Below are 13,078 nucleotides of genomic sequence, written 5' to 3'. Positions count from 1 at the left end.
CGGCGCAGTCACCGATCGATGATTTGTTTAACTGTATCGAACGCTGCGCTCATTGTCCCTTCCTTTTTAAACGTGGAAAACGACAAGCAAGCCAAACCATCCGCGCTCCGATACCAGCGCGCAAAGACTTCACTAGGCCAGTGCGTTTATTAACCTCCGAACCCCATCTTTCCCTCGATGTACCACTAAATAACATTCTCTGTGCAGCCCCGGCCCAGGGCTGCTGACACCGGGATGTGGCTGCTCAATACCGCCCGCGCCGAGCTCGCGTTCTTTCCTACACCCGAGAGCGTGCCCGGGGGCTACACGATCCTCTCCCATGTCTGGGGCAAAGACGAGACAACCTTCCAGGACATCCAAAACCTTCGTGCTAAATGCGCCCAGCTCTCGAACGACTCCGTTGCTATGCTCCCCTCCCATCCGAGTCCGGATAATGCCGTATCGTCCATTAACTCCGAGTCGCCTACCAAACAATCAACCATCCAAGCCTCTCGCACCGGAAACTCTGACGCGCCGACTGACCTTCTTGCTCTCCATTCCCATGCTCCGGTCACCCCTCGCGATCTTGTCTCTGGGAAGATCCGCAACTTCTGCATTCTGGCCGAGAAGCACGGACACAAGTGGGCGTGGGTCGACACCTGCTGCATCGACAAGACAAGCAGCGCCGAGCTCACAGAAGCCATCAACTCCATGTACCGCTACTACTCCCTCGCCGACGTCTGCTATGCCTACCTGCACGATGTCCCTACGAGTTCTGTCGACGTCCTCGAACAGCCCGAATCTGCCTTCCGGAAGAGCAGGTGGCATCGGCGCGGATGGACGCTGCAGGAGCTGATCGCTCCCGAGCTCGTTGTCTTCCTGTCCCAAAGCTGGGAATTGTTGGGCACGAAAGCGGACTTGGCACCTCTTCTGGAGAGCATCACAAGGGTGCCGGTCGGCGTTTTGCAGCTGGATAATGTGCCCGCGGACTACTGCATCGCCGCCCGGATGGCCTGGGCGGCCGATCGCGAGACGACGCGTCCCGAGGACGAGGCGTACTGCCTGATGGGCATCTTCGGGATCTTCATGCCCGCGATCTATGGAGAAGGCAGGAACGCGTTCCGCAAGCTGCAAGAGAAGATCATGAAGCAGTCAGAAGACGGGTCTATCTTCGCCTGGGGAAGGGTGTGCAACGGAGAGCCGCAGCTCGAGCATGAGGCTGGTTTGCGTACACAGTCGCCGCAGTTCATCGACAGTGTCTTCGCACCCTCCCCGTCTGCCTTCGTTGTGGGGCACGACATCGAATATAGGTATGACGAGATTACCATCGCAAAGAAGAGGACGCCTTGGTATAACTTCAAGGCGGTGAGGCTTTACACCGCACCTGTACATACGACACGCTTACCGAATGTGTATGCAGCGCAAACGTGACCAGGAGTTGCCTTTGGGGAAGCAGCCAACGTTCACCATCACGCCCTACGGTCTTCAAGCCCACATCCCCGTCTTCCAGTTAGAGGTATCCTCCTGGCCAATCATCGTCGCGGTACTGTTGGGCATTCGTTTGAAAGGCTCAAAGGCAAGATCTCTCGGACTCGTCCTCAAGCCCGACGAGGCCAACTCAGATCCAACACGACCGCGATACGTACCCTGGGAGCCCCTAGCGCGGTCCCAAGCCCCTCGATTCGGACATCTGACTCTGTTGGACTTTCATCACCGCATGATAGGTGCACACGCCGGCACGCAAGGTCCTGTGGAATGGAAGACGATCTACATCGCACACCATTCGCAATCCTCGAGGTACGCGCACACGACGGGGATGCATGAGCTCAACCGCAGCCTACACTCCCCATTCCGAATTCCTCTGTCGCATATCAGGGAGCTCCAGAAACATCAATATCGCTATGATCTCATCCCGCGACCCCTGAGCTTTCCTTGGACAGGGGAGCAGCCCATGGAGTTGACATTTCTGTGTAGGGAGCACGAGCACATGTCTGTCGAGGTCTACCTTGGAGTATGTTCGAGTGAAGCGCCAGGCGCTCACTGGGCCATCGCTGTGTCGGCGCCGAGCAACTTGAGGGCGAAGGACATACCCCACATCTGTTCCCAGCATCACGTTGACGACTGGCCCAACCAGACGCGTGTCTTCACTATTATCCCCCGCGGTGCGCAAGGCCACGTGGACGTAAGATTGGCCTTCCAGCTCTCCCATCTGAATCACAGCACGCGCGACATGCACATCGACTTCGCGGTGTTCCTTTAGTCATGCCTAGCGGCCGACTGGTTTGATGTGGGCCTGACACCAAGCTGAGTGGAGCTCAAAATTATTAGGGCTTGGAAGAACCAGGATAGCTAAGGATTGGTTACGAAGGACTCCATATGGACGTACGCACATATGCCGATGATTTGAGAAGTGCGGGGGCGGATCAGGAAGCGAAGTGATGGAAGGACGTGAATGGATCTGGAACCTGATGAAGGAGTAGAGGCCCAGTGAGCATTCAATGGTTCCTGAACGGATGAGAACGTTACCAAAAGTAGGCTTTAGAAGAACTATGCCGACACCAGGCACCCGCAACGGCCGCCGAAAGCACCGCTCTGTACAACAATCGCCGAATACGATAAGAGCGCCATTCTTGCCCGGAAGATTGCAAAAGAATGTCTGTGAGTCATACATAGTTCATGTCCACCGACTTCAGCAAGTAGCAGGCTAAGCGCGTTGCCGTAGGTGATGGCAAGACTGCTACAGCACTCGTGTCATCTCTTTTCCAAAATCTCATGCAGCAAGTAGCTCATCTTCCGATATACGAGGGAGCCTATCTGCCATGTACGGCTGCGATCAGCCGTCAGATCATACCTCAGGTGCTAGAGCCCATGATGAGCGCATCAGCGAAACTGTAAAAATATTGTCGTATATTACCTACCCATGCGTACTCGGGCAGTCGTAGAAATACCCTGCGACATTTGATGAATGTTGGGCGCACCTTGTCAGGATTCCATTCTAGCCCAATCACCCTGACTAGGTTGCACGACAAGACAAAGTCCGGAAATACCGGGCAATACTGGCGATATCTTGCAGGTGTTGCCGGGTATTGGTGAGCGTGGCACTGGCTTGCGATGACAGCGATCGAGCGCCATGCTATTTTATATTGCCCGGGATTCCAGAGATTGTGAGAGCGGGTAATAACGAGAAGACCAGGCGATATCAAACCATTCGTACTATATATTGCCCGGAATTGATGTTATTGCCTCAGATTTTCCGCATTGGGCGATCAGATGAGCACAGTCGAGCGAAACGATGCATTCCAATCAGGCATGGAAGGTTGTCCACTTGTGAATACATTAATGAACGGTCCGTATCGTACATGGAGAGCGGCCTAAGTCATAAGGAACTACAGCGTACACTAGAAGGCAAGAGGAAGGAAGACTGCAACAAGAATGTACCTTAGTGACGGCATCCCAACGCCGAGGCTTCCACGTAGTCATTTTTCAGGCTCAGCTAAGAACAACGTCAGTATATGCGCTCTCAGTGAAGGCAGACAACACACCACTGGCACAGAGGGAGAAAACAGCCTATGGCTTGAGGATAAGACAATAAAGCTCCTAGACAACCATGAGTATATGCGTGGAAAAAGGAATGTATATATGCGCTATCATTGAAGAGATGTCAAACTCACCGATAGCATCGCGCAAGGCTCGAAACGAGAGTGGCTGAGAGGCCGAGCTATGGTGTGAAGCCATATCATGACTCCATGTCATGCACAAGAGCTCAAGGTGTCCTGAGTAAGCGAGAACACGGACAACGGTGCAGTACTTGCGGATATGCTCAAATGAGCGAGTGACAGACTTGCCACTGTGCTCGGCATGCTAGCGGTTGAACGCCTTCTTGGAGCGGGACCAGTGCTTGTAGAAGTAACAATTCAGCTCATCAGAGAAGTGGGAGGCCCAGACAGCTGTGAGAGTACGGAGAGTCGTGACATAGCAGACAGCACGACTGAGAATGGAGGGGTGAGAGAGGGGGATGGGGGAAGGAGCGTCTTGATGATGCTCCGAAGGGGCCCAATCTTATACAGATTTCACGGCGGAGTGTTGCTGAGTTCCGTACACGTCAAAAGTCAGTGGAAAACGGCAATAGGATTACTTACCTTGGACACGTTGATATAGCTGGGGCGCCTGGGCAAAGAGCGTATACATCACGTGCGCACGAAGCCTTCGTGTCGCCCGCACCCTGGCCTCCGCCTCCTCACTCTCACAATCTCAACCTCCTCCTCATTATCCCCCTTGCATTTTCGTCTCTTGCTGCCCTTTCCCTCTGCACCCCCGACTGGCTCCGTAAGCTCACCTGGGAATGCTTGGGACAACAGCGGCAGCTGGCTCTAGGGCTGGGCTTGGGCCTCGGATAGCAGTGTCTCCGTCGACAACCAAATGCCTCCCGTCTCCTTTCTAGTGCGTTATTTGGTGTCGAACTCGCTGAATGTCTCCTGGGCTACGTGATCCTGCTCTCGTCTTTCACGTCTCCTTGCCCCAAGGACGGGGAAAACGAGACCGACCCCACCTATCTTTCTTGAGGCCGACCCTGACCTTGGATGCCCTGGACCTTGCATCAATAGGGATTACAAGCCGGAGGACACGGACACCTGCATCGCGCTTGTTCAGCGAGGTGGTTGCCCTTTCGTCAAGAAAGCGAGGCAGGCACAGAAGCTGGGTGCGAAGGCGGTTGTAGTTGGGGGAGACAGAGACAATGCGGATGCACCACTGAACATGTTCAGCCAAAGTGAGTTGACTACCGTTCTGATCTCTCTCTCCTGCTGATATAGCTTTGCCTCCGCAGAGGTTTTGTCGGACGTCACCATCGCCGCATATATATCAGGTATTGGGAAATGTCCAGCTTTCCGCTATGATTACTTGAACGTCTAACACTGCACACAACATCTTGAAGACCCTTGCCTACCCATTAGTGCCCAAAATTCTGCATGGGAATGGTATTCGTGAGGTCCTATATGCGCGGATACTATATGCGCGCAAGTCTTCATTTCTGACACACTTACCCGAATTTGCAGCCCCATAATCACCTTCACACTCGTACTCCTACTTCCTTCGCTGCTCACTTTCCTCACGCTTCTCATGCACTGTGTACTAGCCGGTCGCGCTGCACAACGCGATCGAGCTCTGGAGCGCATCGTCCACAAGTTCCTATTATGGACATGGACTGGCACTAGCCGCAAGAAACACGAGCCTCTGCTTGTTCACGTAAACATTAGTAATCTCGAGGGCCCGCCCCGCCTTGGACAAGGACCAGATGCCCTGTTAACTTCGTGTCAACTCTCAACGCTGGCATAGGCAGACCAGCAGGTGGAGTGCGCGATCTGCACGGAGAGGTTTGTCACGGATGATCGCACGGACACCTATGGACGACGATGAGCTTGAGCTAGCTCGTGTAGACTTGATCGCTAACTAATACAATGTTTTTGCGAAGGATTGTCTGCTCACTCACCGGGAAGGGAATAGATTATGTCATACACCGCGACCCAACTTGTCAAGTTTCAGGGATCTGCTCATGAGTAAGTACCCTAGGTTGTTGTGCGGACGCGTGAGATGATGGAAACCCGTACTTATATGGCGCGGTCGTGCTATATTGCCGCGATCCTTGCCCGGTATTGTGAGTATTGTATGGACAGGCACCCTTGGCTCCCATATCGGGTGCTTGCGCCGTCTCGCGCCCTAATCGGCGCTTCAGGCGCCACCTACAATCATGGACGATGTTTTTACACTTTTGCTGATGCGGTTGCTTCTTTCCGTAGCACAACTGGCCGCCGAACTCATACTTATGTCGTTGGTGCCGCTGGACCGACTTGTCTGGTCAGTCTCTGTACGCTTCTCGCAGGACGACTTCCGAGTCACCTCTGTTGACAACGTCGAACACGGCACCTCCAACCCAGATCGCCTTTTAATTAATACAAGAACACGGTGCCTCGTCCGGCGTCATTCGGACCTTGAATCGCAGGACTTCGAACGGTACGTTCATGTTCAACCACATCTTGGCGCCCAATACCACCCAGCTTTATCAACCTCACTACGAAACGTACAGGTCCCCAATGTGGTTGCTCAACACCGCCAGAGCTGAACTCAAGTTCTTTCCGACCCCCGAGAGCGTGCCTGGCGGGTACGCGGTCCTCTCCCACGTCTGGGATAAGCAAGAAACGACCTTCCAGGAAATCCAAACCTTTCGCGCTAGATGTGCCCAAGCCGCTATCAGGCGACCCTCTAGTTCCAACGATACGTCTTCTGTCACCGGTTCTCTCTCGAACTCTCCAGCCAGTCCTCGCGACCTCGTTTCTACCAAAATCCGCAAATTTTGTATACTCGCGGAGAAGGACGGTTACGAGTGGGGATGGGTCGACACCTGTTGTATCAACAAGGACAGTAGCGCCGAGCTGACCGAAGCCATCAACTCCATGTTCCGCTACTACACCCTCGCCGACGTCTGCTACGTTTACCTGTCAGACGTGATGACGCGCTCTCTCGACGTCCTCGAGAAGTCTTACTCCGATTTTCGGAGCAGCAGGTGGCATCGGCGCGGATGGACACTACAGGAGCTGATCGCACCCGAGCTTGTTGTCTTCCTATCTAGAAGCTGGGAACTTCTGGGCACGAAGATGGACCTAGCTCCGTTGCTGGAGAGCATCACAAAGGTACCTGTGGACGTGTTACAGCTCAGAGTACGGCCATCCGACTACTGCGTGGCCGCTCGGATGGCTTGGGCTGCGAACCGCGAGACGACGCGTCCTGAGGACGAGGCGTACTGCTTGATGGGGATATTTGGTATATTCATGCCTGTCCTCTATGGGGAAGGGAAGAATGCCTTCCGCAGGCTACAAGAGGAGATTATGCGACAAATCGACGACGTTTCAATATTCGCGTGGGGAGCTGTTGTCGATGGAGAGCATCTGGCCGATATCAACCTGACAGCGGCTACAACGAAGTTCGAGTCGATAATATCCACCACCAGCATTTTCGCAGACTCACCTTCAGCATTCGGGTTTATCGGGCACAATATTGAATACCCAGATGACGATGACGAGGTCCCATCGCCTATCACAGACGGGTGGACATCTTTGTCCAGTTCTGAGACTGTGAGTCATTCCTAACGTTGAGATGTTTGCACAAGGACCTTGCTAAAGATAAGTAGGGTGACGTTGATCACGACTCGGATGCGAGCAAGCAGTCCGCGTTCAGCCTCACATCCTACGGCCTTCTAGCCCATATACCGGTCTTCCAGTACTCCGTGCGAGATGTCGGTGGCTACATCGCAGTTCTGTCGGGCACCCGACTAAAAGGAGCTAGGGTTCACATAGGCCTCCATCTCCAGCGCGTAATCCAGAGCCGGGATCGTTCGCGACCATTGTATAGGATCTCCCTGCGACCATCGACGACTCCAAATCTCTTCGGACATCTAGTCCTTCTGGACGAAGACCTTAGAATTAGGGGGCTAGATCGTAGCAGCACCGAGCAAGAGCCCGCGCAGTGGAGCACCATCTACATCGCCCATCGATTGCCGTCCTCGCGGCTGCCTCGGAGGTTGCACAAGATGAGCCTGAGCTTACATGCACCCTTTTCTATTCCCCCGTCGCATGCCAGGGTGCTTCAAAGATCTGTGTCCTTGGCCGCAGACACTGCGCTCATGGAGTCCCCCTGGACTGGAGACTCACCTGCCTCACTCAGCTTCGCCTACCGGACGGAGCTCACGAATCCGTTGACCGGGCTGACTCGGTTCGTTTTCATTCCTCTCCGCGTTTTCATGGGCATCTGCTCCCAGCGAAGACCCCACGTGCACTGGGCTACTGCCACCCTAGATGAGGGGGAGCCTGCTACCACCTCCCCCTCGACCGACGATCTGGTGTCTATGGTGTCGCACGACTGCTCGGAGCACCACGTCGACGACTGGTCCAATAATATGAAGCGCTTCACTATCTACGACCCTCGCTCTTCATACCACGTACATGTAGAGTTGACCTGCAAACCGTATCACCTGCATCCTGCGACACGCAACGTGCATATCACCGCTTCCATGGCGTCAGAGATCGATGTAGGCGGGGACGGCGGGTTACAGGGGCAAAGGAGGCTGGCTGGCGGCGATGAGGGGTTTCATGCTACGGGTGGGGACTCAATGCCAGCACCTGTGGACTTCTAGATGAGCTTTCAGTTTCGATGTATGAAGTGCTGTGAGTTGGCAAAGAACATATTAGAGTCCATTCAGCCGTTGCTGTCCTCGTCGGCGACATCGCCATTCCTCCAGAATCCGAGGCGAACCAATCGACGCCGGATCTTGTGCAGTCCGACATGGCTATGCATATGAGCGACTTGCAGATACATTGCCGAACTACGTGATAGGGCCGATGTGTACACAGCTTGCTAACTACTTGTAGTCTACTACTAGGTCGTCCGCGCGGTGCATTCTCGAGCCGGAAACGCAAGACCAATCCTATCCAAACATTTCGATCATATTGCCGGAAGAAACACTGAAGAGGCTAGTCAGTATCTGGTCAAAGATCAGTTGTAAGGAAGGTACTCACCTGGGCCTAGCTGATAGCAGCCTCCCTAAGCTAGTTATCCGGCTTGACAGTCACCTCCATGAATCAAAGTGCGCTCGTCGTCAAAGGGCTCGACGTGTGGTACAACTCGGGCGTCTTGCGCGGCATCCAGGTCACGTTTTCCGACGACTCGCGCACCAGTGTCTTCGGACAGCCGAGCGACTCGCATGCCAGCATCACCTTTGTTCCCGGAGAGCGCATCACCGAGCTGACTCTCTGGGGTAATGGCGTTGGTACGCGTACCGGCCGGATCCGTCTCACTACCAGCGCGGGCCAGGTACAGGCATCGCCTTTTTGAGTCTCACGCAAAACTGACACCCTTCGCCACAGACGTTTGACGTTGGCAAGAACACCAATGGCCAGACGGCGTACCCTGCTGGACTCGGCTCCGGTATTCTCGTTGGGTTCGTTGGACGCTGCGGCTTGGAGATCGATATGCTCGGGCCCGTCTTCCTTAATGGCTCGGTCCAGTCCATCTCGATCTCCAACGTAGTCTACAACCCTCCCCTCACAGGGAGCAACACCGGCATCTCCCGGCAGGACCTCGACAGCATACACTACTACAACCCGCCCAACGCGAAGGCGAGCCTCCCGTGGACGTTCAGTAACGAGGTGAAGCGCACCGAGACGACCACGTTCACCCAGTCGACCACGACCACGTACGGATTCTCTGTTAACGCCGAGGTTTCCGCCGAACTGTTCGGAGTTGGTGGTAAATTCGGAGATGGATATTCGTGGCAGAACACCAGTACGCAGGAGACGAGCACATCGACGTCGTTCGAGAAGAGCGTCGGCTGGGGGATTTCGGGCGAGCTCCAGCCGGGCGAGGGCATTACGGCGAGCTCGTTCTGCCAGCAGGGCGTGGGCCATGCGAACTACATCGCGACCGTCACACTCCGGCTTTCGGACGGCACTGTGAGCACGTACCAGGAGCCCGGTCAGTTCAACACGGTGGTGTACACCGAGGCCACCCACTTGCAGGCTTGGAAGGGTGAACCGCCGAACCCACCGACGACGAACTCGCCGGTGAAGGGGCCGGAGGGGTAGGGAGGCCAGTCGGGCATTGTGAATAGTGTGCTTGAGCGTTGAGAGAGTTGAGAGAGATGCGTGGAGAGAATGCTGAGGCTCAGAAGATGTTGCTTGAGCTTGGTGAGGAAACCAGACGTATCCTGGAGGTGCTTTTATACATGGCCCACGGCAGGTATGTGCGCTGTAACGTTTGACTGCCGATCCAGGTGGCACCGCATGCAGACCGGGGAGATTTTCGTTGATTGCAGATACTATCCAAGGACCGAAGGTTCGTGCCGGCTCTTGTCGGACGTTTGACAGTCGACGGTCAAGACGAGACACTACGGCGTCAGGGCGCCCCATACAATCTAACGGGGGAGCATTGAGTATAACGTAGGATACTGCATAGATTGAGTAGTTGCAGTAAGTATACGAGGTGGTTTGCGGGGCTTGAAACGCCTGTGCCCAGACGGTATGTACCTGAGTAGCGCCGACGTCGGTCGATCCCCGTACGCGCTACATAGACCACCGTCCCTGCTGTGGCGTCCGGTTTAGTGTGAAACAACCGGACTACTCACGAAACGTACTAACCTATACAGCTCCTTCGCATTACATGACACCGGCGTTGCAGACGAATGCGAGTCCGATACCACATCAGGCGTCGCCTCTAGCGCTCATGATTGACTGAATATGTTACGTTCAACACTGCTTCCTTGATTTGCTCAGGCTCTTCTCGGTGATTTGTTTTCTTTTGAAAATCGCTCAGTCTTACTTAGACACAGCGCAAAGCATTACCAACCATGCTTGGATCCAGCCGAACGCGATTTGCGATGACATCTTTGCCCAGTATCGTGGCAAATATAGGCTGCGAATGCCAACGTATTGTCAGAGACGCAAGCCGCTTGTGCTCTGAATGACTTACCTAGAACAAACTCAATCTTGGCCCCCCGTCGCACAACGATCACAACGAGGATCCGGTACTGCACGTCATATGGTATATTCAAGAGGGGCCAGATACAGCACATCGAGGACGATAGCGCCTCCCATCCTTTTGCAGCACAATATGCCCCAGCTACGACTTCTCACCGAATGACGACAACCGGCCCCAAGTCCTTCTCGGGGACAGGCGGTGCAGGAGTCTTGATCTCCTTCAACCCCTCCACAGCAGCAGCGAGCTTCCCGGCCTTCCACTCCCCACCCCACCCCTGCCTCCTTTCCCGTCTGACCGTCTTCGGAGTCGGGGGCACGCGCATACCCGATCGGCGGCTGTAGCTGTGCGTCCGCCGGACGTACCCGTGCGCCGAGACGTGGTATGACTGGCGCACCCAGTATGGTGCGCGCGGGCCTGGGGTGCGGGGCGCAAAAGGCACTGCTGCGTCTTCGAGCGCGAGGGTCGTAGGCTGGCTCTGCATCATGGCGGTGAGGATCGCGGCGCGGGCACGCGCCTCCTTCTGCTGCTTCTGCAGCGGAGAGTCCTCATCTGCGGGCGTCTCAGGAAGGGTGTCGCGTTTGAGGTCCCGGGGGACGCTGAGAACGACAGTGTACGACTGGGACATGGACATGCGTGTGGAATGAGCCGTACTTGCGGTGAAAGGGATCAGCAAGGCTGGGGTGCGAGGGGAAGGGACGTTGATGACGAGGGTGTAGCGCGCGGGCTGGTCCTGAAACGAGCAGACAGACGCGGAGTGCGGGACAATGAAACTCGTGCGCGCGATTGGGCTGGCGGATGCGTTAGAGGACATGCTCCGGTGCTGGATGCGAGAGAGAGATGAGGAGCGACGGCGGGCGTGGCGAGTAGACACTGGGGTATGCATGGTGCATGCTGTGTACGCCTCGTTGACGTCCGTGACATCCGTGTATGCAGTGTACGCCGTGTCGAGGTTCATGCTAGCAACGTCTGCTTCAGGATCGCGACGTCTCGCGCTTGCTATACGATAGAGGTCGAGATACGAGTTGACATTGTCCACCTGCTCAGTGACCTGAGCCATAGACGGGAGCTCCTCGACGATGGTGTCACGGAATGCGCGGGAGACGCGAGCGAGCTGACGCAGGCCATAGTAACGCTGCTGGCGCATGTCAGACGTCTCGATGGGGGAGAAGGGGGACAGGGGGGAGAGAGGGCTCAGGAAGATAGCACCTTGCGGTGTCCTGTATAGAGGGTCGTGCTCATTCGTCAATGTATCTTCTTGGGCACACATAACTCGGGAGCGTACCTCGCCTGGCTCATGCGGGAAGGAGAAAGAGAATCGGCCTCAATTCGCCATCCGTGCTCCTCCAGGTCAAGGTTCGGGACAGGCTTGCGTGCCCTGCTGCGAGTCGATACGCATACGGCAGCGCCTGACACACGACGAGTAGATTTACGACGGAAGGGCGCGAGCTTGTAGCGCAGAATGGGCGCAGGAGGGGCTTTCTTCTTCGACTTTCCATTCTTCTTGCTCTGCTTGACCTCGCTCACGATACCATCCACAACGCGGGGAGATGCAGGAATAATATCGATCAAAGGCATTTCTCCAAGGACCTTGCCAACCTTCTTGCTCGATTTCTCGAGCCGCTGGCGCTGCTCAGGATGGAGTTTGGCAAGAGGGCCAAAGGTGCGGGCGCCATGTGCGAGATACTCGGCGGTCCTGTTGAACATATTTCAGAGGCAAATAAAAGGGGGACAACGATGATGGGATGAGGGAGATACAAAGAGTCAGAGAGAACAGGCGAAGGGGACGGATACACACGAAGGAGTGAGTGTGCGAGTAGAAGAGGCAAAGGACCAGCCGAGGGAAGAGAAGAAGAAAGCAAGACGTACGTCGACCAGGACGACAGACAACAGAAACCCCGTTGAGTTTATATGAGGGGATCTTGCGGTGCGACTTCGGGTAGCCGGGTTGTTTCCAGCGACGAGGATGTCGCGTGCATCGGTTTGACTGCAGCCATCAACATCACTGATCTACACAGTTTCCTCGGGCTGGGCGAGATGAAGCCGGCGGTTGGAGGCGCTGTAAACTCTCGCCATTCATTACATACAGTCCATACGGGTCGTCTTCTGTGTCGGTGCAGGACTAAGCTCAAGGGGACAAAGTACTCGGTCAAGATGGATCCGGAAGTGATCGCACGTTCAGACATCGATTATAAATGCTGATGATGTTTGAATGGACTAGCAGTATCCGTAGTCCGATATGGTGTAGTGGCTAACATTATCGCCTCTCACGCGATAGCACGGGGATCGATTCCCCGTGTCGGAACGCTTGGTATTTGACTTGTTCAATTTTACAATGATCTGGGTCAGCTCTTCACAAAATCGAGACAATACGTTGATCTGGCACCTCGAGGCTTCAAAAGTGGATCGCGATGTCGATTTCGTGAGATTCATGATCATTCCGATCATGATGTTGGCGAGCTCGAAACGCCCTAGCCCAGATACGACCGAAGAACCCTAGCGAAACAGCTCAATATCATTATTGGATCCATCATCGTCATTGTCCAAACGTGCCCCCTCTCTTAAGGTCGGACTGGTC

General features: G+C 55.0%; 4 protein-coding genes and 1 non-coding gene across 5 annotated transcripts; 4 read left to right on the top strand and 1 right to left on the bottom strand.

The window, feature by feature from the left end:
• Positions 1-234: 234 nt before the first annotated feature.
• On the top strand, positions 235-1,410 carry DICSQDRAFT_60183 (uncharacterized protein; the record flags this gene model as incomplete). Its single annotated transcript, XM_007365682.1, has 2 exons — positions 235-399; positions 580-1,410. 2 exons carry the CDS (start codon positions 235-237, stop codon positions 1,408-1,410), a joined length of 996 nt encoding a protein of 331 aa, XP_007365744.1.
• Positions 1,411-6,068: 4,658 nt separating this feature from the next.
• Positions 6,069-7,121, top strand: DICSQDRAFT_105840 (HET-domain-containing protein; the record flags this gene model as incomplete). Its single annotated transcript, XM_007365681.1, has 2 exons — positions 6,069-6,210; positions 6,289-7,121. 2 exons carry the CDS (start codon positions 6,069-6,071, stop codon positions 7,119-7,121), a joined length of 975 nt encoding a protein of 324 aa, XP_007365743.1.
• Positions 7,122-8,604: 1,483 nt separating this feature from the next.
• On the top strand, positions 8,605-9,611 carry DICSQDRAFT_60315 (uncharacterized protein; the record flags this gene model as incomplete). Its single annotated transcript, XM_007365680.1, has 2 exons — positions 8,605-8,841; positions 8,895-9,611. 2 exons carry the CDS (start codon positions 8,605-8,607, stop codon positions 9,609-9,611), a joined length of 954 nt encoding a protein of 317 aa, XP_007365742.1.
• Positions 9,612-9,727: 116 nt separating this feature from the next.
• On the bottom strand, positions 9,728-12,365 carry DICSQDRAFT_136533 (uncharacterized protein). The gene is made up of 5 exons (XM_007365679.1): positions 11,786-12,365; positions 10,495-11,720; positions 10,372-10,437; positions 10,164-10,320; positions 9,728-10,109 (listed from the first exon to the last, which is right to left on the bottom strand). The coding sequence occupies exons 1-2, from the start codon at positions 12,205-12,207 to the stop codon at positions 10,655-10,657; spliced, it is 1,488 nt and encodes a 495-aa protein (XP_007365741.1). The 5' UTR covers positions 12,208-12,365; the 3' UTR covers positions 9,728-10,109; positions 10,164-10,320; positions 10,372-10,437; positions 10,495-10,654.
• Positions 12,366-12,733: 368 nt separating this feature from the next.
• On the top strand, positions 12,734-12,805 carry DICSQDRAFT_t88. The gene has a single exon. It is a non-coding gene; the product is annotated as a tRNA-Glu (tRNA).
• Positions 12,806-13,078: the final 273 nt, after the last annotated feature.

The sequence above is a fragment of the Dichomitus squalens genome (genome assembly GCF_000275845.1).
Source record: "Dichomitus squalens LYAD-421 SS1 unplaced genomic scaffold DICSQscaffold_13, whole genome shotgun sequence".
Classification (NCBI taxonomy): Eukaryota; Fungi; Basidiomycota; class Agaricomycetes; order Polyporales; family Polyporaceae; genus Dichomitus; species Dichomitus squalens.
Note: the sequence above shows the minus strand (reverse complement) of the source record. Positions and strands in the feature narration are given on the sequence as shown.

Excerpts from the sequence above, each read along its gene's own strand:
- DICSQDRAFT_136533 (XM_007365679.1), bottom strand. The coding sequence starts at position 12,207 with ATGTTCAACAGGACCGCCGAGTATCTCGCACATGGCGCCCGCACCTTT. Across the intron at positions 11,721-11,785 it reads TCCCGCATGAGCCAGGCGAG|GACACCGCAAGGTGCTATCT; the intron begins GTACGCTCCCGA and ends CCCTCTATACAG.